The sequence below is a fragment of the Protopterus annectens genome, chromosome 8.part0 (genome assembly GCF_019279795.1).
Source record: "Protopterus annectens isolate FY-2018-M chromosome 8.part0, PAN1.0, whole genome shotgun sequence".
Lineage (NCBI taxonomy): Eukaryota > Metazoa > Chordata > Ceratodontiformes > Protopteridae > Protopterus > Protopterus annectens.
The window spans coordinates 1667459824-1667485159 of NC_056741.1; the positions used below are offsets into that span (position 1 = coordinate 1667459824).

The 25336-nt window shown below is 37.2% G+C and overlaps 1 protein-coding gene across 4 annotated transcripts in view; it reads right to left on the reverse strand.

The window, feature by feature from the left end:
* The window catches only part of ROBO4 (roundabout guidance receptor 4), a 1497877-nt gene that overhangs the window by 657193 nt on the left and 815348 nt on the right, over positions 1-25336 (reverse strand). For all 4 annotated transcript variants that reach the window (XM_044081194.1, XM_044081193.1, XM_044081195.1 and 1 more), the window contains 2 exons: positions 23591-23762; positions 13387-13587 (listed from right to left, as the gene is read on the reverse strand). In XM_044081194.1, the coding sequence (XP_043937129.1) occupies positions 13387-13587; positions 23591-23762 (373 nt within the window). The remainder of the gene's footprint in view (positions 1-13386; positions 13588-23590; positions 23763-25336) is intronic.

Genomic DNA, 25336 nt, shown 5'->3' on the forward strand with positions numbered 1-25336 from the left:
ATTGGATACCTGGAATTGGTATTAATACAGTGAAACATCATCTTGATAAGATCATATCATTCTCTATAGGAGATATTATTTTAGCTGGTGACTTTAATTGTATACTACATGAAAGTGATACTACCACTATAGGAAAGAGAAGAATTACATCTAATGCAAAACATTTAAAGGATTTTGCTAATTCTTATCATTTGAATGATATTAATAATCAGATAGATTCAAAATCATTACCATACACCTTTTTCTAACAGATACAAAACTTATTCAAAAATAGATAGGGTCTTTATTTCTAACCAGATGGTAACAGATTTAATTAATTCCAAAATCATTTCATGTCCTATATCTGATCATAATTCAATTGTTTTGAATTCATGATAAAAATACTCATAATGTTCAGATCAAAAGGACACCAGCATACTTAACTCAACTAAAAGACTATAAAGAATATATACTTTCAGAAGTAAAACATTTTTTAGACATAAATAACACTCCTGAAGTCTCCATTGTTTATGTTTGGGATGCCTTAAAATCATATCTATATGGACAAAGTATCAGATGGTATAATAATAAAAGGAAATCTTGGGATAAGGAATTGTTAGATATTCAAAGTAAATTAGACTCTTATAAACATAATAATAAAGAAAATATTATGGACAAGAAAGTTATTGAAAAATAAACAAACTAAATGAGAAATACAAAGAAATTTTAACTCATAAAGTTAAAATAACTTTAGAGAAATACAAGTTTTTGTCTTATTCAATAAGCCCCAAATACTTACATAGACTTAAAAATAAAACAAAAAGGTTGAATAAACAAAACCATATCAAAGAAATCTTTTCTCTAAGGGAAAAGGAGAATGTTTCTAGTATACCAGAAATACTAGATGAATTTAGAAATCACTTTCACAAAATTAACCATAATAATATTAACATGGAACCTAAAGATAAAATAAAGGAGTTTATAACCACAAATATGAATAAAAAGCTTAATAAACAACAGATTAAACTATTGGACAAGAGTATTTCATATACAGAAGTTATTACACAAATAAATAAGCTTAAATCAAACAAAGCACCGGGTAATGATGGTATTATACCAGAGATATATAAAATCCTTTCTAAAAATACATATTCATTTATACATAAGGTTTTTATTTTGGCCCAAACTGAGTTAATAACCCCCCCCCATCTTGGCAATATACATTTATTTCGCCAATTTTAAAACCTAATAAAGATCCAACTAGATGTTCTTCATATCGCCCATCTCATTACTTAATGTTGATTATAAAATGTTTATGAATATCTTTGCTGATAGATTGAAGACAATCATTCCGGCATTATAGATATAGATCAGACAGGCTTCATTGTAAATAGAAATACTTTTGATAATATAAGAAGAACTTTAACATTAATAGATTTTGCAAATAGGAAAAAGAAAGATTTAACACTTATTAGTCTTGATATAAGTTCAGCATTTGATTCAGTAAGTTGGGACTATCTGTTTACCTTAATGAAGTGCACAAACTTCTCGGATGCATTTGTAAATCTAATTGAACATTTATACAAAGGAACGTTGACTTATATTAAGGTAGGAATATATGTTTCACAAAAAATACCCATTCTTAAAGGTACAAAACAAGGATGTCCACTTTCTCCACTATTATTCACTTTAGTAATGGAGCCTTGGGCTAATTTGATCAGAAACAGTACTGACATAGAGGGTTTTGAAATAGATGAAAATACAACATCCAAAATTCAACTTTTTGCAGATGATGTTCTAATTACATCAGCAGGATCTAATTCTTCTATACAGTCTCTATTTGATAACATGATGAATTTTAAAAGTATTTCTGGTTTAATATTCAATGAAGAAAAAAAGTACAGTTTTGTACCTACCATAAATGTAGATGTCCGATAGGAATGCATCTGCAGTCCTTACAAATGGGTTGCCCTGTCGTCAGGCAGCCCCTCGGTCGGCCGGATTCCAAAGTCTGGGTCTGGCCTCGGCTGGTGTCGCACTTCACCCGACGTCATAGCTGCAGTTATTCAGGTATAAAGGCATCAGCCGACACCATTTTCCTCGGTGTTTCTTGCCCCAGATGCCAGGTGCCCTCTAGGAAGGCTAAATTTGGATAAATGCAAATGATTCCAAATAGTAGAGAGCAAACAAAAAATAATCATGTATGTACATATATACAAACAAATACACCATAATAGATTCCCCCAGCTAGCTATAAGATGGGCAAATACCCTAGGAGTACCACAGAGGGGAAGGAGGGTGGGTAATCCTGACTGCAGATGCATTCCTATCGGACATCTACATTTATGGTAGGTACAAAACTGTACTATGTCCTTCAAGGATGCATCTGCAGTCCTACAAATGGGTAGAATACCATAGCCAAACTGGGGGAGGAGGAGAAATGAAATTATGGTGTAGTTAAGATCCCTTGCAAAACAGCAGTGGCAAAACCTGCTCGGGATCTAGAGTATAAAGGTAAATTATAATGCTTGGCAAATGTATGCACGGAGCTCCAAGTAGCAGCCTCTAAAATGTCTTTGGTAGCCACTCCTCGTAGAAAAGCTGTGGTAGTGGCTGTAGCCCTTGTAGAGTGAGGCCTGATGTTTTCTGGAGTTTTCTTACCATGGTAGGAGTAACAAAATCTAATGCAATTTCCTATCCACTTAGAGATTGTCTGTTTTGAAATTGCTTTTCCTTCCATTCCTGTTGCATATGCTACCAGTAGCTGGTCAGTTGTTCTATTGCCCTTGGTCCTGTCCAGGTAGTAGCGTAATTGTCTATGCACATCCAAGGTATGCAACAGTCTTTCTCCCCTGTTTTGTGGGTTGGGGAAGAATGTAGGTAGGTGGATAGCCTGATTCAAAGATACTCTGGAGACCACCTTAGGCATAAAAGTAGGATTTGTTCTCATGGACACTCTATCTTGATGGAAGATCAGGAAGGGCTGTACTGCCATTAATGCCTGTAGTTCAGATACCCTTCTTGCTGAAGTGATTGCCAGCAGGAAAGCAGTTTTCCATGATAAGTATTGTAATTCTGCTGTTGCTGCTGGTTCGAAAGGAGGGAGTGTCAGTTTTTCTAGCACAAAGTTCAAGTCCCATGTTGGCAATGGTGGCTTCCTAGGCGGTTTTACATTTTTAATTCCTCTCAGAAACTGCCTGAGCAGAGGATGTGAGAAGACTGGAGGATCCAAGTCGTATTCTGCTGAAATAGCTGATGCATGAATCTTAATGGAAGAATAGGACAGGCCTTTGTGGAAGAGCTCTGCCAAGTATTCCAGGATGTTGGCTATGTTTACCAGTGATACATTTTCTCCTTTTGCAGTACTCCAAATGGAATATCTTTTCCATTTTGCTGAATAATTTTTCTTTGTTGAGGGTCTGCGAGACTCCAAGATAATGTCTTTAACCCTTTGGGATAAAATTGGGTTATTTGTTCTTATGCAATGTTCCAGGCAGTCAGCTGCAGTGTTTTCAGGTTTGGATGCAGGGTGTTGTAGTTGTTCTGTGTTAACAGCAAGGGAACAAGGGGTAGGGGCCATATTTGTTCCCGAGACATGCTCTTCAGTAATGGGTACCAATGTTGTCTTGGCCAGTCTGGAGCTATCAGAATGATCCTTGGACGGTCCTCTTTGATCTTCAATAGCACCTTGTGCATCAAAGGAAGTGGTGGGAATGCATATGCTGTCAGGTTTTTCCAACTGAAAGATAGGGAGTCCACCTTCCAAGCAAGTGGGTGGTACATCCTTGTGCAGAATTTCTTTAGTTGGTGATTGCGTGGGGATGCAAATAAGTCTATTTGTGGGAGTCCCCATTTTCTTGTAATGGTTTTGAAGATGTCCGGATGCAGCATCCATTCGTGGGCATCCGTGGTAGTTCTGCTTAGTATGTCTGCTAGAATGTTTTCTTTTCCTGGTACAAAAATTGCTTGTAACTGAATGTTGTAACTCAGGGCCACATTCCAGAGGTCCATTGCCATCCGGCATAGAGGGTACGAATGTGTGCCTCCCTGTTTGTTGATGTACCACATAACTGTGGTGTTGTCTGTCCTTATCAACAGTTGACCTTGTCGAAGAAATGGTCTGAATGTCTGAATTGCCAGTTTTACTGCCAGCATTTCATTTTGATTTATGTGTAGGTGCAGCTGGTCCTGAGTCCATAAACCTTGTATGCACTTGTCCAGCATGTGGGCCCCCCAACCGAGGTCTGAGGCGTCCGTTGTGATGGTTTGGCTTGGTTGAGTGCTGTGGAAGGGCAATCCTTTGTTTGATTGACAGGCCTGAGCCCACCATTGGAATTCCTGCTTCAGGCATGGAATTATTGGAATTTGGGTTTCTAGGCTGTGCTTGTGCTGAGACCATAAATTCCTTAGGTACCACTGTAACTTTCTCATATGCAGTCTGGCATGTGGAACCAATATTATGCAGGATGCCATGAAACCCAAGGCTTGCAGGACTTTTCTTGCTGTCAGATGGTTCTGCTTTGTTAATGCCAAGAAGTAGAGAGGGAGTTGCTCCTGTTTTTCTACTGTTAGGAATGCCATTTGTTTTGATGTGTCCAGCTCTGCACCCAAAAAGGTTATCCTTTGGGATGGTATCAGCCTTGACTTTTTTATATTGACTGTGTATCCCAGGGCTTGTAGTAGGTAAATGACCCTTTTCAAGTCTTCTGCTAGCTTGTTTTTGTTGTCCGCTTGTATCAGGCAGTCGTCCAGGTAAGGGTAGATTTGGATTCCCTGTAGCCTGCAATGAGCAATTACTGATGCCAGGCATTTCGTGAACACTCTGGGCGCAGTAGATAAGCCAAAAGGCAATGCTGAGAATTGATAATGCTCTGATCCTGCAAGAAATCTGAGATATCTTCTGCAATTTGGTCGTATGGGGACGTGCAGGTATGCCTCCTTGAGATCTAGAGTTACCAGCCAAGACTCCTTGCCCAGCATGGGAAGAAGCTGCTGTAGGGTCAGCATTTTGAATTTTGGTACAATGAGGAATGTATTTAAAGCGGACAGGTCGAGAATTGGTCTCCATTTGCTTTCTTTTCTTGGTACCAGGAAGAGTCTGGAGTAAAATCCCTGTCCTTGCTCCATAGATGGTACCTTTTCCACAGCTCTCATCCTTAATAATTGAGTTATTTGTTTTAGAGCTTCTGCCTTTTGATTTGGAGGTAGGTTTGGCATTCCTCTCTTCCCTGGTAGAGTATGGAAGTGAAACCTGTAACCTTGGTCTACTGTCTGCAAAATCCACTTGTCTCTTGTGATGTAATGCCAGTTTACTGAAAATAAAGCTAGCTTCCTGCCCAAGGGTGCTTCTAGTTGTTTCCTGGTAGGCGGTGCTAGATCCAAGTTACTGTGATTGTCCTGTAGTAGTGGTGATGGCTGTGTCTGTGGCTGCACCTCGCTGGTTGTTACCCTGCCACTGGCGTCCCCTGTAGGCACCCCTGGATTGACTTCTGCCTCTTGAATGCCTATTCCTGCCTCTCTGAGCTCTGGAGGTGTCTGGAAAGGACCAATTCTTGGAGGGCCAATTCCTGCTAAACCTTGGAGGTTGGACCTGTAAGAAATCTTTCACTGTTTGGACAGATTTTGCCTTCTCTTCCATCTTCTTAAGCACCTGTTGTGCAGGAGAGCCAAACAAATTGACCTTGTTCATGGGAGCATCTAATAGTTTTGATTTAACATGGTCTGGTAAGGCCTGCTCTTTTAACCATGCATGCCTTCTGATAACTGTGCCAGTCATGGCTGATCTAAAGTAAGCCTCCAGTGCATCATAGCCGCATTTTAAGGAATGGTTACTGACTTGCTGAATGTTATGTACCATTTCCTGAACAGATTTTTTGTCTAATGGTAATGCGTGTCCGGGACCCTGTAGTACCTATCGGGCTTAGCAGGGGCCGGAGGTAGTGAATCAGGAGCAGTACAAGCATCATTAAATGCATCATCTACAACAGAGAGAACTGGAGATATGGCTAAAGGCCTATGTTGTGGTAAATGCAGAAAAGTTCTAAGTCTTTTTCTAGAGTCTGAAAAATCCTGGCCCTGCCACTGAAATTGTTCCCTCATAGCATGCAAGGTTTCCCCAAAGGAAAATTCCTCAGGCGTAGAGGCAGAAGGAATGGACTCTTCAGCATCAGAGTCTTCATAAGGGGAGAAAGAAGCCTCTGGAGGGTTTGTATTATCTGAATCATCAGAGGAATCATCCGTAGAAACTGGCTCAGGGGGCTCTGCTCTAGGCCTCTTCTCTGGAGGTGGGTGAGAGGCCCTGTCTGGGTGAGGTTGGGATCCCCGGATTAAAGAAATGAGATCCTCTGCTAGACTAAGCATTTGTGAACTAGAGCTAGGCCTGTGAGAGGGGGTCTTAGCAGGCACAGATTTAGTAGTTTTAGCTGCTTTAGCCCTGGCAAAGGCCTTAATGGACATGGATGCAGGTGGCCTAGCAGCTCCACGTGCAGGGGTAGAGATATCCAGGGGGATAGTGTCAGATAATTCCTGAGAAACTGCAAGAGCAGGAGGGATTTCAGAAGCCGATTCCACCAGGTTGGAAGAGGCCTCGGTGGGAGGTAAGTTTTCGGCTGCAGGATGAACCGCTTGCTCGGTTTCAGCCAAAACCGAGACACTCGCGGTTGGCTTAACCGCGGTTTCGGCCGAAACCGCAGACCGCGAGTGTCGGTCCTTTTCCTTGCGCTTTTTAGTTATTTGCGTAGTCGGAGGATCCGACGGCATAATGTAAGCAAAATCGGAGCCGAAAAACTCCTCAGCAAATTCCGACCGACGTCTAAGCGTTCGTCGGTTAAAAGAAGCACAGGCTAGACAAGCTACTACGTTGTGGTCTGGGCCTAAACAAGGTAAGCAGTACGAGTGGAAATCTTTATGAGGTATTTGTTTCCCACAAGTTAAACAGTTATTCACTTTTTCTGACATCGGCTGAGGCAAGAAAGAGTCCCCAACGGGGTACTTAGCTTTATAGAAGTCTTCGGTAGAAGTATTCGGTAGTAGTAATTTCTGGTTCTGACCGACCGGCACTTGCGAACAGCTTCTGCTTCGGGCGCCACGCGGCAAGAAAGACTGAGGAAAATTGCGTCGGCTGATGCCTTTATACCCGAATAACTGCAGCTATGACGTCGGGTGAAGTGCGACACCAGCCGAGGCCGGACCCAGACTTTGGAATCCGGCCGACCGAGGGGCTGCCTGATGACAGGACAACCCATTTGTAAGGACTGCAGATGCATCCTTGAAGGACATCTAAAATACTACCTATATATACACGAAAAAATATTCTCATTAGTGATTTTACTAAATATGTACCCAATTCAGGTCAGATAACTTATTTAGGTATAATACTATCTAAATATATTAAATCTATTATATGTAATAATTATAATACCTGTTTTCTTAATATACAAAATCTTTTTAATACCTGGAATAATATGTTTTTTACTATGGAGGAGAGACTTACAATTATTAAAATGATAATATTCCCCAAGATTTTATACTTAATACAATCAATAATACTTCCACCTACAAAAATAATTATCAAGAAACTGAACACACTAATGTTAAATTTCTTATGGGCACCTAATAGACCTAGGATTGCATTAAATAAACATACTAATAGCTGGTCTCAAGGGGGTATTTCTTTTCCAGACTTTAATTTATATACTATCTCTTCTATTGTAAAAGTTATTACTTTATTAATAGATCAGTCATATGTCACAAAATGGAAAGATTATTGGGAGCTAATTAGTATACACTTCATGAAAATCTCCTTAACACATAAAAATATGATTGTAAATAACTCCATGTTATGGTTACTAAAGGAATTTTGTACTTCACCTATTACACCTAAACATATGGTTTGTTACCCATTAAATATTATTATTAGTTATCGTAACTTTATATTCATGCACCCTAAGTATAGGGAATGGAATTTTATTGTATTTCCTATAATGTATACTCAGGGTATGCTTTCGTCATCTACTTCTGAAGGAACTCATTTAGCTATAGATAATGATCTAAAGTACTGGTATCAGTTGATATCTGATAATAAAGTTAAAAATCTAGATTTCTTAAAACAAGAATTTGATCTAAGAGAAACTTGCTGGTTAGAGGTTCAGAACTTTAGACAACATCTCATTAATAAAATAGATTTAATGTCTATAACTGTTAAAGAATCTATTCCAACACTGATTGATTACTTGATATTAAATTTACAACATAAAGTTTCTGATAAAGGTAAACTTTCATACATACATAAAGTTATCAGACAAGAAACTTTTTACAGTGTAGATTCATACTGGAATTATTTCACTTCTATTAATGGGGACCCACCAAATCAACAAGATAAACAATATATATTGGAATCTGCTTATAGAACTACGTCTTCCATTGTCTGGAGACTTTATACATGGAAATTTTTACATAGATCTTTTATACACCTTTGATGATGAATAAAATAAATAATAAAGATAATCTATGTAAGAGATGTAATGTAGAAATTAATGCTGACTGGGCTCATATGTTTTATGACTGTATAAAATTGAAAGAATATTGGAAGTCAATTAATGAATTTTGCAGGCTCTTTTACAGATAATTTCATTATTTCTAAATCTCTTATATTATTCAACACACCTGTACCTCAAAGTGTTAAAAAGGTTAAGCTTCCCTTGTTATGGTCTATTCTAGCAGTGGCTAGGAAAATAATAACTAGAAATTGGATTTCAGATACACCTCCTTCGTTCAATGAATTTAAAAATGTTATGAATATAGTGTGCCATATGGAAATAAACACAATTAGGACTAGAACAAATAGAAAAACATCTTATTTTATTGTATGGGATAATTTACAAAATTTGTTAAAAAAATTTTAATTTCAATAGCATGGTATTTTAGTTTAATTAATTGATCTGATTGTAGTGGATATCTTTGTAAATACTTTAGTTGTTTTGTTGAATATTATAATAATACCTATTTTTAATTACTTGTATAAAATTGTTATGATATTTCTCTTATATGTTAAAATAATAAACCTGTTTTGAAAAAAAAAAAAGATATATATTACACTAAAATGACAACAGGCACATTACATTATCAGCTTGGTACTAGAGATAGGCAAGTTACATAACAGTAAATAATAAGTATGAGTTAATTGTTAACCAGAGGAAGACACTGATAGTGGATTAAGGGCTGAATGAGGAAAGATAAAGACAGGTGCACAGAGTTTATCCGGGGGTGATACAAGTGCAGAGCCAGTTACTGAAAAGGTGTTCTTTGAGTAGTATTTTAAATCTAGCATTGGTGGGGGTGCTGAGTATGTTTTGTGGAATATGGTAACAGATTTTTGCAATATAATTAGCAAATAGAAAGTCACCAAAAGAGTTACTAGTTTTGTAGCTGTTTAGTAGTAGTTTATTGGATGAGCAAAGTGAACGGGACCATAATATTGGCTATTTTTATAGCTGCAAAAATGCTATTTTATTTAAAGTATAAAATCATGATACTACTAAACAGACTTACTTGAAATATAAACATTATGATAATGTACAGAGGATAAAACTGATAGCAAAAAAAAAGACATATAGGTTCATAGGTACTTACTCGGCTACTGGTCCATGAGAAACTTTAGAAGCCTAGCCCTACATTTCCATGAATAAACGTCCCATGAAAATTTTAGCACTTATAATTTAAGTACAAACAACCCAGAACTGGGAAGAACATTTACATGTTACTCCTATCCAGAAAGGGTAAGAGGGCTAAACCAGGGGTGAATATGTGGTTTCCTATCCATTAATTCCTATTACATTTCAGTAGAGTAAGACACGTACTCTGTTTTATGTGGAGAGGAAGACGATGCCATAGAAGTAGTATTCACAGTGACACAAATCTCTCTCTCCAACACATTGTGTTTATGCTGTAGAAGAGAAGAAGGCTCTTGAGCCTGTGTTTATGCCACCAGGTAGCTGTGCATTAGATCTGAAAGGACTGCATCTGTTGTGGCTGTATACATGAGGCAGAGATCCCTCTCAATGGCCTGTATGATACCAGCAAGAGGGACAAGGTCACTGTACTTTTCATGATTTAGTTCCTTGATTTTCTTACTGAGAATGCATTGTTGTTATTCAAATTGTCAACTGTTTGAACAGATACACCAAAAGGCACACTGTACTCCATGATCAGCCTAGTAAGTGCTGAATAAAGTGGAATGATCACTGATTAGTAATAAGTTACGCATTAAAAAAAATCTTACAATAATGGATACATAGTGATTGAAGGACAGTTTCTTGTATAGGTCCCTGACTATGAATCAAATTTCTAGGATGTCTTGTTAATGGGATACGTATACATAAATAACCTTTTAGAAGAAGTCATCATGGTTCAGTAGGTAGAATCTACCCTCGACATAACCAAACTGGCTTCAGTGAACAGTTTGTAAATTATTTATTACCTCCTTAATGAACCATTCCATGACCCTACAGATGAGGCTTGGTCAGACTTATGGGTCTGTAACAACCCAGGTCCACTGACACCCCACTTTTGTGCAGGGGAGGACAGTTGCTGTCCTCCATTCATTATAAATGAAATTATCAGCATATTCATTTCCCACTAACTGGAACTAGTGACATTTAAAATTTGGTTTATATTTCTTATTTTCTATTATAACATTGAGGAATGAGCTAAATGAAATAAGAATTATATGGCATCTTTGACTTACTCACTTCAGTCTAATTTCCTTGCCATAGGTATAATATATCTAGATATGTCAGCAAATTATTATTTTTCTGATGATAACAAGCCAAAATGACTTACAGTGTCAAGTACTTTTGCTACATCACAGTTAGTTATATTAACCATTACCTCTTCTCTCTCTTAATAAACTGAACCGTTTTCTTCATTCAAACCAACAACTTTCTTGTTCTTACCATTTCCTATGTCAACACCTTCTTTCTCACAGCAGTTTCCTATTTGGTTCCATAAATTTGAAACATTTTTATATTAATATTATTATTGCTTCTGATCAGTGTTAATCACCTCCAAAGAGGCAGGTGTTCTCTTAGACTAAGTTTCCAAATAAGTCTGCTCAAAGTAAAACATAGCTCCTTTATTTTAACATCTTCTTTATGACGTTACTGAAATTAATCACATTTTACCAAGTCAATGTATTAGTAATTTTAAAACAGTGCAAAGTAAAGTTAACCTTAAAATACATCAGCATATATTATGCAGCAATCATTATTGTTGGGGGGAACAAACTCCACTACACCCCAACATGGGGGTTCTTCCCCTTAACACCAACCTCTCTATGCACTAACTTTTAAGTTCCAAAGTTAGAGGAAAAAGGAAACGCTGCAAAACAGACATAAAACTTATCTTTTCTCCATTTTATCACTCACATGACCCAGAAACAAAGCACAGCATCTGCAACACACAGTTCTAGTGTGTTAAAATATCAGTAATGTTAACGAGATAATTGTGCAATGATGCATTGTGCTGGAATACCATGTTGTGTGACAAAGTACAGTGTTCCTTATCCTTATGTCATCCATTAAGCAAGATTAAAATGATTTATTTTACCACCTCTGCAGCTGATTATGACTTACAATTTCAGACATCCTTCAATACAAACTTCCCTTAATGTTTCTCATTACCTAATCAAAATCTACCATTCATATTTTCTTCTTAAATCCTCCAAGTTAAACATTTTCCTATAAGTCATATGCCTACTTTCTAACTATTCTTCTTCTAACTCAGTAACATCTTCAGTTATTGTCTCTCCCTCCATGTCCCTCACTCTTTCAGTTGCCTTTTCATCATGTGCAACTCTGAATGTCATTAAAGGAAATGTTTCCTTCCTTCCATGCTCCACAAATATCTCCTTTCTGATTCATCTTTTTATTTTTTCCTTATTACATTGGAAAAATATTTCTTCTGTGTTATAATTACACTTATTAATTGTTATTATTTATTGACTTAAGTCACTGTTCATCTCTTTTTCTAATTTTCAACACTCCCCTTTTCAACTTTTCCTCCTGTCCCTGAACTATGTATTTCATATTAGTCTTTATTAGTTTTATTATTCCTTTATTCAGACTGTCAGGAAAGAGCCTTTTAAGAGGTCATTTCACCCACAACACTACAATGTAGTCTTTAATAACATTTTCTATTAGAGTCACACTATTATGTCTAAATATTACTTTCCCCTTCTTCACATTTTCTCCACATTTTCTTATTTATTCCTTTTTGATTGAAGAGACCATGCTCAATATATTACTGTTTTCGAACTTCTACATACTGACTAGGAAAAGCAAACACAGTCATGGATAATTATCAGTCCCTTTCAGTAAGAAGGCTGTCCTCTTCTTGCATTTTGTATATCTACTTCTTAAAAAAGAAACAACAAACAAAAAACAAATATGTATGTATATATATAAAGTTCCTCTATATTACACAGCTTATAATTAAAGGGATTTCAACTAGATTTATGGATGTTATTGTCGCCCTTAACTCAGCCCTCATTAGACTATCATTGAGTATAATGCCCCCTTTGTAATGTATCTATCCAGACACACACAACAACAACAACTGAAACACCCACAAAGACTACTTACTAAAAGGACAGAAGGCCTAAATAACATGTTTGAATCTGTACAGACTCCCCATCCACATAAAACAAAGTTTATACCTGTCCATGTTCAAGTGCAACTCGGATCTATGGATGGGAAACTGGAAATTTACCACAGGCTGTTGTGTGTACTAGTAATGGGCACAGGCAGCTCGTAAATGCTTTGTCCCACGCATGCATTCCTTCAAATTGTCTATTGTATGATCATGATCATAGTTATTTTCATTAGCGGTATTATAGAATTATTGTCTATGGGATGGGTAAGGCCATACTCTAACCAAATGGAATAGGTTAATTTGAGCAAAAAAAGGGAAAATGGCCCCCAAGTATCCAACACAGTTTGCACCAGTCTGAAAAATAAAGCTCAAGGTGTTTGACTACTTCTGTCTACCAGGACACAGGCTTTCTTTTGCAATATTCACACTGCTAGGTCACCTACAAATAACACCCATTACTAGAACCTGAGTCGTTGGCATTATAACTGTGATTTCATCTCTGTACATAACAAAACTGGCTAGGATGAGAAAGCACTTGTTAAGGATTGGCTATATGGAGCAATTCCCCTTGGAGGCAAGATTACTAAACAAATACAAAAAAATTGAGAGATCAATAAATGCAGTGGAAAAGTAGAAGTGTATTATATCAAGAGCAAAAGGACAACTTTGCCCCTTAACTCAGCTTTATAGTTACCCCAAGTGGTATGGAAATGAAAGTGACTGTAGGAGCCGAGTTTCTGTTTGTAAAATGGTACCTACCATCTCTCAAGCTTCGCTTCCTCTTCACATCTGACTGTTTAGAATGATGTTGACACACAGCAACAGCAGATATCATCAGTACAATCCAAAGTAGCATGCCAACACTGGCAATGAACACAGGCTGTTGCACAACTTCTAACAACTGCTCCACAATATGCACTTGGGGAGGGCTGGCAAATACTGGCAAATCAACATGAGGTTCTGTAAAAAAAAAAAAAAATAAAAATAAATGACTTTCATTTAAAATCATAAGCAGAAACATAATGCATAAAAGGTCAGGGTTATGGAGCTCATTTAATTTTCTAAGAAAATAAAATCATTTAAAAAGTTACCCTTTTGCGCCCTTTTACAATAGCCTACTTTTTTTTTTAAGTTATAAGAATATTGTGTCTTAGATGTAATCTGGTGCTATGTAGAAGCTCTAATGTGTAACCTCGTATTCCAATTTGGGTATTAATGTTTCTTAATTAATTGTGACCTATGTTCAGTTAGTGTCACCCATGTGACCCATGTTTGATTAGTGTCACCCATGTGACCCATCTTCCATTAGTGGCACTCATGTGACCCATGTTTGATCAGTGGCACCTATATGATCCATGTTCCACTAGTAGCACCCATGTGACCCATTTTCGAGTAGTGGCACCTATCTGACACATGTTCCATTAGTGGCACAGGCATCTCCTGGAGCTGGCATGGGATGGATGAGAATGGCTAACCTCAAGAACAGGAGCTAAAATAGGGTGCTCCTATAACAAGAGTTTAAGGTGATGTTTGGGAGTGATCCTGGGGCATGCCTTTGGCACATCAAACAGTGAATGCAGCAATGTCCATGAAAGCATGTGCACATGCATAGTCCCTGTAGTGAAATGAGTCACATGTTCCACACCCAGAAGGAGGGGACATCATAAGAAAAAGATCTGAATTGCCAGAATGCTAGTGAGTGCAGAAGCAATGCTTATGGCTGTCTGGATGATGGTCCTACAGGAGATAAGAAGGCTTGATGGTCATCAGGCAAGGAGGGTATAAAGTCTATAAAAAAGGGTAAAGCTGCTATACTTCACAGGAATTATAAGGAATTACTGTTAATAATTATTAGTACATCTGGTAGTTCTCAGTTAAATTTGCTCATAATTCATAAAGCCCCGTGGTCTGATTGTGATAGAAAATGCATTCATATCCAGAGTTGGTCAATCAGGTTTAATTGGTTAACCCACCATCAGAAGCCTAGCTGGGAAGGTCAGTTCACCTTTCTTATGAAAAGGGTATAGAATAGTTTCTGTTAGCGAGATCCTCATAATGATAGAGATCATGGAGAAAAAAAAAGTGGAAACATATTCATGAATCTCTCAGCATCGCATACAAGACAGTGCTTGTATTATACAATGTCAAAGCATGTGTAGTTTTGGGGACCATATCACTTAACTGTCCAGAGTTTTGCAAACTGTCCAGATTTTGCTTCACATTTTTGGTCTGTTCCTCATAAATTGTGTTGTTTTCTGGAAGATCACTGAGGATTGAAGTCACTAAATAATGACAGACATTTAAGTTTCAGACTTCAAAGCATTCTGAAAGTGTGTGTCAATGCAAAACCTGCCATTGTAGCAACTTTCTAAGTTTATTATAGCAATATTTAAAATTTGTCCTTATTTTTGGCCTTTGTTCACCCATTCTTTTTTACCTTTGTCCAGCTTTTGTGAACTAAAATGTTGACAGGTGTGACACCCGTGCACTGGCCCAGCAATCAAGGAGCCTCAATCCTCACTCATAACACCAATGAGGGCCATCCACATTGGGAAGGATAACAAATACACACACAGTAAAGTACAATTTCCCTTTAGAGCACACAGAGATCACAGTCAGTCTGAGGCTGGCTTCGCCCTTTCTTTCCAGATCCCCAATAAGACTCCCGACAGGCACAGCTATAGGGTCCAGATCTCAGCCTAGTGGTCAAGCTAAAACCTCCTGCACCCTCTCTGTCCAACAAGTGCTTCATGCCCCTGCCCAAGTAGCTGACACACACACACAGTTTGAGATGTGAGTTTTATACAAACACACAGACATTCCTGGGGAAGGCTGGCACAGGTTTTCCAGCTATGCCTCTTCTGCCCAGACTATACGGTAGTACCACTTGCCACCAACCACTAATATCAGCTAGTAATGAGGCCCTTATCAAAGGGTGTCCAATTATTACTGTGCAATATTATTACCCAAATGGTAAGTGTGATGAACAGCAAGGCTTATCTGGGGTGGTTTGGACAGTATCACTATATACATGCAAAGTGCTCTAGAGCTTAAATTATCTCTACAAAAAACAGCCACAGTTGAAAAGTTTAAAATATTTAATAATAAATAATAAGAACACAAGACAATACTTCTTACTACGCAGTGCTAGTCAAGAGTTCAGAGATCACATGAAAATACATAAATAATACAGTAGAATAGTTCTGACATCAATACAGAAAAACAGCTAAACTAAACTTCCTATTTCCTATCTATATCTAAGAGCAAACACAGTTCTAAAATAAACTTACATATAGAGCATGACAGTGCTGGTGATGTTGTCAGTTCTGAAAACAAATGTAAAATGCTCTGATGATCTATCTCTCTCTCTGTCCTTAAAATATTAACACAGTACCACTGACTCATTTCAGATGACATCATTATTCTACACAGTACCACTGACTCATTTCAGATGACATCATTATTCTCTGTTTCCCAGGCTAATAGAAACTCAGAGTGTAACAGCCCTTTTGATCTTGGAGCTGGTCAGGAAGCCAGAGCAATAAAAGACATAAGTTCTAGCCATTAACTCTGGCGTCAAAACAATAGGAAGAATTCCTTCATTCAGATATCTCTGCTCCGAGGTTTGAGATCAAACAATTATATAATGCTTGACTTATCAGCTTTCCTCCAGCAGAGTGCAATGTGGTTACATTTTTGAAGTTCAACATTTACCATAATTTTCTTACATTTAAAAGAACAAGCATGTGTCTTACATTAATAAGGGTATATAATAGTTGCTGTTAGCAAGATCTTCATAATGATAGAGATCATGGAGAAGACAAAAGTGGAAACATATTCATGAATCTCTCAGCATCATTGGGACAGTAAACACCTAAGACATCACACATGCAAGACAGTGCTTGTATCATACAGTGTCAAAGCATGTGTAGTTTTGGGGACCATACCACTTAACTGTCCAGAGTTTTGCAAAATGTCCAGATTTTGCCTTATATTTTTGGTCTGTTCCTCATAAAATGTGTTGTTTTCTGGAAGATCTCTAAGGATTGAAGTCACTAAATAATGACAGACATTTGAATTTCAGAGTCATATCATTCAGAAAATGTGTGTCAATGTAAAACCTGCCATTGCAGCAACTTTCTACGTTTATTAGAGCAATATTTAAAATGTGTCCTTATTTTTGGGCCTTTGTTCACCCGTTCTTTTTTACCTTTGTCCAGCTTTTGTGAACTAACATGCTGACAGGTATTCTTTGGCTGCTGTCTTACAGACCTGCCATGCCTATACATCATCATGATCCTAGGGAAACGCTGTGTACACTCCTAGGGAAACTGGGGTACATATGACAATGGCTAATGCTGAGGTGTTCCTGAAAATTCACCCACCACCAACAAAAGTAACACACTCCTGAAGTTGTTAAAAATCTTTTCTGTTTATTAGTACTGAAAGAACTAATGTCTCACCTCACTACCTTATTGGTTAAAACAATAAATAAAATATGCTCCTTTAATAGAAAGTGCATTTATATGTGTTATACTGTATAGTTTCATATGAAACTTTATTTCCAAAGATATGAAAAATTAGTTCAATATGGGATTCCTGTTGCAGCATTTGCTAGTATATTTGTATTTATTAGACTATGTTATTTTAAAGAACTGACTGGTAGCTAATTTAAGGGCTGGGTTTTACTTTATACTAACAAGAGTATATTTTGTACATTGTTTTAACAAAGAAGACAGTGAGCCAAAATAGTTTCTTTTAATAGTAATACAAAGAAGCATATTTAAAAGCTTCAGGAGTGTTCAGATCTAATCCAACAGAGTATGCCTAAATAGCACTACAAATCATAAAAGGTGCACATGTAGCCATATTCAATTCTTTGCAATGCACTGACAAGCCACCTATTCACTGACATCCCAAAGTATATCAGAATAGGAATAGATTACATGTCGCCAGCATTAGCTGTATAAAAACTTGACATGGATCGTCTAATTCGGACATCTTTCCTACCTTTATCTTTTCTGTGAAATTAAATACAACATTAAGTTTTATGCTGATTGAAGATTCAGTTACAGGTTGGTTATACACAAACAATTGCCTGATGTGCATGTTTTGTAAGCTATGTCATACTAAACTGCACTCAGTCCCATATACTGCTTACTGTTTACAACTAGGTAAATGTGCACATGACATGAATTGTGTCCAGGTGTACTGCATGATACAAGAGTATAAAATCGTTGTTCAAAAGTGAAACATGGTCCCTCCAGTGCTTGCTTTAGCTACAATTTGATGTGTACAATACTGCAAAAAGCTCAACAGTTAAAAAATTAACATAATTACTGCATTTTTGATGAAGACAAAGAGAGAAACCGATTTATGTACATCATCGTGGATCACAAAATCTAGCTTTGTAGCTTGAGCCAGTGGTGTGGATGGATAAAACCCTGAATGCAGCTCAGGAGCCTGCCAACACAAGCAGGGATTATGAGTATGTCCCTTTTTAATTTCTCCAAATTTTTGGGGCTTCTAATACAATGACAGGAATGGACCCCATTCCTAAGTCAAAGTGTGATTAACGGTCATGAAATTAGTATTGTTTCACTCTTTGAAGTCAGCCAAAAGTGCTCTTCTCAGTACTAACAATGTGCCCAGTAATGACTTCTCCTGCAATTCGTATGGAGTTACATGTATTGGTAGCATATCTAATTTGACTGTAGACTCTTTTTTTATAAGACCAATTGCTCCTACTACTATTGGACCTATCTGGGTATCTTTCTTCCACGTTGCACTTTTCTGCTTGCAAATCCTGATATTTTATGACTTTGTGTCTCTGTATGCAGGACACTGTAGTCACCGGGTGTGGTGATTTCAAAAATCAATGCTACTTTTGTCTTCTTTTCTTGGACCACTACATCCATTTTTCTAGCATCTATCTTTTGAACTGTTGGCAACTGATGATCTCCATGTGATGTAGACTTCATCATTTTCTGTGAAGCTTTGTGGCTCATGTTTCCAGTGTTTTTCAGCCACTTCAATACCATAATGTTTGCACAATACCCAGTGCAACAGTTTCACCACATTATTATGCCTTTCAGTATACAATCCTTCTGCCATTAGTATGTCCTGCAACAAGGTGCGCAACTATTTCCAATTATGTTCTACAAAACTTACATTTGTCTGTTTCTCGCACATGTTCAATAGACTTAGTGGGCTATGTACATGTTGGTTTACAATCTTGTGCCACCAATATTAACCTTTCATCTCTTGGTTTGAATTTGCCTCTACTTAACCATTCCTGCATTCATTCCTGATTAACATGAGGTTCTTCCAGAAGTTTGCTATACATGCAACTAAATTTATGCATTTTTCACATTTCTTGCCTTCTCATCTGATCCCTCTCCTTATATTCTTTCTTTTGTTTTTTGGCACATTTAGTTGCTGCCTGTTTTTTATCCAGTTGTGGTTTGATTTCCCTTCCTGCTTGATGCCGATATGCTTCTGCTAGCCTAAGCAGGGAAGTCATCTTAGATTTATTCTCCTCATGTTTCAAAACTTTCACCACATTTAGGTCTTGTGAGGTCAGCAGATATATGTGGGGTCCCACGATTGCAGATCTGTACATGTAATTAATTTCAAGGAGGCCAATCCCTCCTTCGGAATTGGGAATATATAATCTTGGTATGCAATGATTTTTATAAATCATTTGGTGAGCATGAAACATCCTTCTTGTTTTCCTATCTAATCTCTCTAACACATTTTGGTGCAGTCAATCACTCCAAAACTGTAAGTTAGGACAGGAAGAGCAAATTGGTTTATAGCTTGAATTTTGTTCCTAGATGTCAGTGCTGTTTTCAGGATTAATTTAAGTCTTCTAAAGTACTCCTTACTAAGTTTTATTCGCATTTGTTCATGTTTTATTGTTGCTCCTTCATCAATTCCCAAATATTTTATACACTCTGTCTTGCTCAAGTTATTTTATATCACATTGTTGTCCCAAACTGATGTTTTCCTGGTGCTGCCATTTTCCTGCTTTAAAGGTTGCTTTTCCACATTTATTAAGACCAAATGGCATTCGTATATCATCTGAAAAAGTTCTGGCAACCTGCATTTGTGCTTTCAGCTCCTCATCTGATGACCTATACAGTTTCAAATCATTGACAAAGAGAAGATAAGAAGTCTTTACACTTTGTTCTTTTCTAGTAGCCAAATTATAGCCATAGCCTTAGCTGTTAAGTAGACAGCTTAATGGGTTAAGGGCAAGGTAGAATAGCAGTGCTGACAGAGAGTCACCCTGGAATATTCCCCTTTGAATGTTTATTCCTGGAATAATAATTAGTCCTTTATCATGGCTTAATTTCAAAGTGGGTTTTCACTGTTTCATGGTGGCTGTGATGTAGTTGATCAGTATGGGGTGTATCTTACACATTTTAAGCACTCTTTTATCCATAAATGTGGGCTACTATCAAATGCTTTTTTTGTAGTGAATCCATGTCATACTTAAATTCTTCCCCTTTTCACAGTTCTCCACTATGACTTTATTTAACAGCAAATGATCCTTTGTTCCATATGACTTTCTTTTATTGCCCTTTTGTTCTATTGCCATAATTGAGTTTTCTTCTAAATGACTATAGACTCTGTCGGCGTCACTTCCAGTGTATAGTTTATCTGTTGTTGGAAAGCAAGTTATTGATCTATAATATCTAGGGTAGCTTGCAGGTTCACTCTTAAGTAGGAGCATTGTTTTTCCTGTTGTTAACCAGGCTAGTGTCTGTTCGGGGTGCGCATATAAATAATTCTTACTCATGGCTAAATCTTCATGCAAAGATGTTAATACTTTTAACCAGAAATTAGATACTACAACTGGGCCTGGGGTTTCCAATTTGAGGCTTTCCTTAACTTTGTTTCAATCTCTCTGGCTGTTACTTAATCCCATTTCATATCCTGCACCTTTAAACTTCTTATTCTTTCTTTTACTACTTCTATCCAATTAGCATCTTTATGTTCCACGGGATCTTCATAGATACTTCTCCAAAACTGATTTATTTCTTCTTTTTTTGGTGGTCTTTCAATTCCTTTTATCTTGTTTCCCAATTCTCTATAAAACTTTTTTGGGTCATCAATAAATTGCTTATTTTGTACTTTTCCTTTATTTATTTGTATATCTTCTAAATTTTTCCGCCTGTGCTGAGCGTTTTAGTTTATTTGTGACAGTGCATGAGTCATCAATAAATTGCTTATTTTGTACTTTTCCTTTATATTTATCTGCATATGTTCTAAACTTTTCTGCCTGTGCTGAGATTTTTAGTTCATTTGCGATAGTGCATGATAGATCCTAATCTGTTCTAATACTGCACATTGCTTTTATCACGTCTATATTTCTAAGTATTTTCATTGATCTGTTCCCTCTTCGATACTCTTCTAACAGCAGCACTTCTTGTCTTAGTTGCTTTATAGTTTTCTCTATTTGATACTTCCATGATGGTATTCAATTTCTCCCCTTTCTCTCCCTCACTACCTTGTGTTCTTGTGGTAGAACTTTATCAGTTATTAATATATCTGCACAGTAATATATCCTGTTTACTTCTGTTATAATTGCATGGATCTCTATGGACGTATTCATTTGTTTTATCAAACTTCTGATTTTTAGGGTTTTATTGACCTTTTGGAGTCTATTTTTTCATTGATCTTAATATGTCTATCTCTAGTAAGTCAAGCAACTCTTCTCTTAGCTTGTTTTCTTCTAACCTGAGGGCACATTTTTTGTTTTCCATTTCCTGCAAGCATTCTGTAGAAATTTCTTTTGCATCTTCCTGTGGTGCATTCTCTTCAGTTTCCTCCTGTGCCATCCATTGCTCTGTCATATGAGAACTCAGTGGCGTATCACTCCTCAACATTAACTGTGTCAGAGTTCCACAGTTTCCTGTTCCTTCCCTTGCCATCCAGCTTCAAGTGAATATTTATACTCATTTCCTGTGGAAGGCTCTAAAATATCTTCATATGGCACCTGACCAATTGCTTCCCATTCTACTAGTTTCCCTTTAATCTGGAGTTCCATTGCTCTATCCTTTTGTGGTGCTTTCTGAATTAGATTATCTACACTGAACCCTTCACTTTGGAGGTACTCTATAATCTCATTTTCTATTTCTTAACTCCTCCATTACTGATCTCCTTTTCTACTTTTCCTCTTTGTCTTCTTATTTTTTGTATTGTAAAGTTTTCCATTTCTGGATTCCTTTGCCTGTATTTCTCTTAAAACATCTTTGGTGTTGCTCTTTTTGTATTGATTAGCTTTGCTTTCTCCTTTACATAGGTATTACACTATATTAACTCTCTTTTTTTTCCTTATGTCCATATTTCTTCTTCAGATGTCTCCTGAGCTTCCTTTTTTTCTTATAGGTTCATAGGTTCATATTAGGCTAATTGCCCTTGTGGACCATTTTAAGCCTAGCCAGTTACCCCACATGAGAATCAAACCCTGCACCTTGTGTCTGTAAGGCAAACACCTTAACCATTATGCCAGCCTCCCACCACTGACTTTGGGGACTTGTACCATTATGCTGTGATCTAATCTGTGTTAGACCTTCTACACGAAATCCTTCACTTCACAGGCACTCCATAACTTCAACTTCTATTTTTTTACTTCTAATTTACTAATGTGTTTTTCTAGATTCCCTCTTTGTGACATTACTTTTTTATTGTGAAATTTTCCATGTATGGATGCCTTTGCCTGTATTTCTCTTTGAATATCTTTGGGGCTGCCTTTTTTATGTTGATTAATCTGGCTTTCGCCTTTCCATAAATATTGCACCATATCAAATCTCTCTTTCTTTCCCATGTCCAGAGTTCTTTTTTATACTTTTCAAAAATATCTAGGTTTTGTTGTTTATATTTCTGCACTTCCTCAGAAGCTTCTTTTTCCAAAGGGATTAAAGTTTCTTGGTCTATATACTGTTTTTCAAAATTTTGTTGAATTAATGACCACAATTTTTTATTTGAAGCTTTGGACAGTATTTCTTGTGGAAGTATTTTTCTTTCCTCTAATTTACCTCTTAATCTTTTTGTATATGTTATGTCTGGAAAGTCTGGGCTTTTTTCATAATAGAAACAATACATAATTTCTGTCTTATCCTCAATAGTCCACTCTATTGTCTTTATGGCTCTTCTTTAGCCTATTAGTTTTTGTGGACTACTACTTCCTGCTACAACAGGGGGGCCATCTTCTCCCTGGGCCTGGCCACATTATAGGAATGTTTCTGTATTTCGATGATTCTACACTGTCATTTTTTTCCAGTCCTGGCACCAGTGTGCCCACCATGACTGGGCACTTTTTTTATTCTGGGTCTTGTGTACCCAGCTATCTTTTTTAATTTTTGACCTACTTCTGTCCATGATATATGCTATATAAATACAGTTTATATATCAGTGTTACCTTGGTGAGATTTTGTAGAAAACAGGGTCCACCTCATGAAGGTACTCTCCAAGACTTGAGGATTAATTCAGTTTCAGCACTACTACTCTCCTTTGCTTGCTGACTTTTCATCTCTCCATTTAATCCCCGAGTATGTCCCGGGGGGGGGGGTGTGCATCAGAAGTGCCCTTGAAGCTGATCCCTGGTGAAAACGAATGTATGTGGGGGAGTTGTCTATGGGAAGGGCAGGGCTGTGGCTGGGTCACAATTTGTGATGAATGGGTCTGCATCTGCATCTTTTTTTTTTTTTTTTTTACACGTGTACATGGCACAATAAATATTACATATTAGCCAACAGTTTGTCATGATCATAGGTACACACAATGAATACTCTGTATCACTCACTTATGTAATAAATATTACATAGTAGCCAACAGTCTGTCTCACAGTTACACAGAGTGAAAACCCTGTCTCACTTACTCTTTTAATAAATATTTCATGCAAGCCAACATTTTACCTCACAGGTATACACAGTGAAAACTCTGTCTCACTCACTTATGTAAAGTTCTTTAGGGAGGCTACGAACTCCGACCCCAGCTCCGTTAAAGGCTGCCACTTGAACGATGTATTGAATTCCTGATGCTAGTGTAGAGATCTTCACATGGTGAGTTCCTCCATCAATGGTCCAGTTGGCACTGTACTGAGTTGAGTTTGTCACACACCACACCTATTAATCAATCAAAGTTGAATAGTTTTACATGAATGAAAGGAGACCAGAACACAAATAATTATTTACAAAGAATTCTTCATGTAAGTATGTAAAATCAATTGCCTCCTACATGCCCAAGCAAGATACACATTTTTATTTATTTATTTTATTTTTATTTTACATTTGTTGACCGGGCTAGTCTAACTGGATATATGTCCATTTTCAGTAGAGGCCCGGGGAGAAAAGCTCCAATGAACACAACAGTAATAACAAAGTTAAAGGTTACAATAAAAATAAATACAGGCAGTAAGTAACCAGGTAGTAGGTTACAATAAAATGGCAGATATTTCAAAATACATTGTATTGTACATAACAATGACTGTGTACAGAATTTGGGACAAATATTCAGAAGAAGTAAATAGTTAAACGTTACAGTATTTTTACAATTCCTGATATCATTTATGCTACACAATACTGAGTAGTAAGAAAGTAGAAACTAGGAAGTATTAGAACAGGGGTAACATTTTAGTCAGGGTTACTGCATGGGCATAACCAGCGCATTCTAAGGAATAATTTGAGTTTTTGTTTGAAGAGAGGTAGGGAAGGAGGTGAAGTAAGTTTACTAGGTAGAAGGTTCCAGTTTTTTCCAGCTGTGTTTGAGAACAGAGAGTCTCCTGCCATTTTGTTGGACTTACTTATGCTAACTAATAGTTTATTTGATGAGCGTAAGGTATTACGATTTTGATAGGGGGTTATGAGGTTTGAGAGTATTAGAGTTTTGTTAGGTTGATTAAGGACCTTATGGGCAATGGTAGGTTGGGTGAATTGAAGCTGATTTTGTAGTTCAAGTCATCCTATTTGTTTTAGGTTCTGACAGTGATGGGTTCTTAAGGGATTACCAGTGGCAAATCGGGCAATGTTGTTATAGGTGCTAGCTAATTTGAGCAGGTTGTTTTTTGTTAGGTTTGTGTAAATTGGTAAGGCATAGAGCAGTGTAGAGATAAGATGAGAGTGGGCAATAGTAGTTCTAGCTGTAGAAGTAAGGAAGGGTTTGATCCTATATAGGGAGCCCATTTTTCTGTAAACTGTTTTATGGTGTTGTTAATATGAGTGTTGAAGTTAAGGTTATCTATTGTAATTCCTAGAAGTTTGGTGGTAGAGTCAGGAGAAATGAGGGTACCATTTTTAGAGATGACTGAGAAGTCTATTGGGGTGGACTTACGGGTAGGAGTAAAGAGCAGGAGTTTGTTTTTTTGGGATTCAAGAGAAGACAACGTTTTAAAAAACAAGTCTCTACTGTGTTAAACACCTTATGAGTTAAAGATTGCAGTTCAGAGGAGGAATTGGCTGTGCAGATAAGTGTAGAATCGTCTGCATATTGTATACAGGTAGCTTGAGGAATGGCTAAATGCAGATCATTGATAAAAACTGAGAATAGTAGAGGACCTAGAACAGAGCCTTGGGGAACACTCAGGGTGAATGGCAGGTGGGATGATGGATTATTCTCCCAAAGCACTGCTTGCTGCCTTTTGCTGAGGTAGGAAGTAAACCATTGTATAGCTAGAATATCAAGAGAAAGTGATTTGAGAATG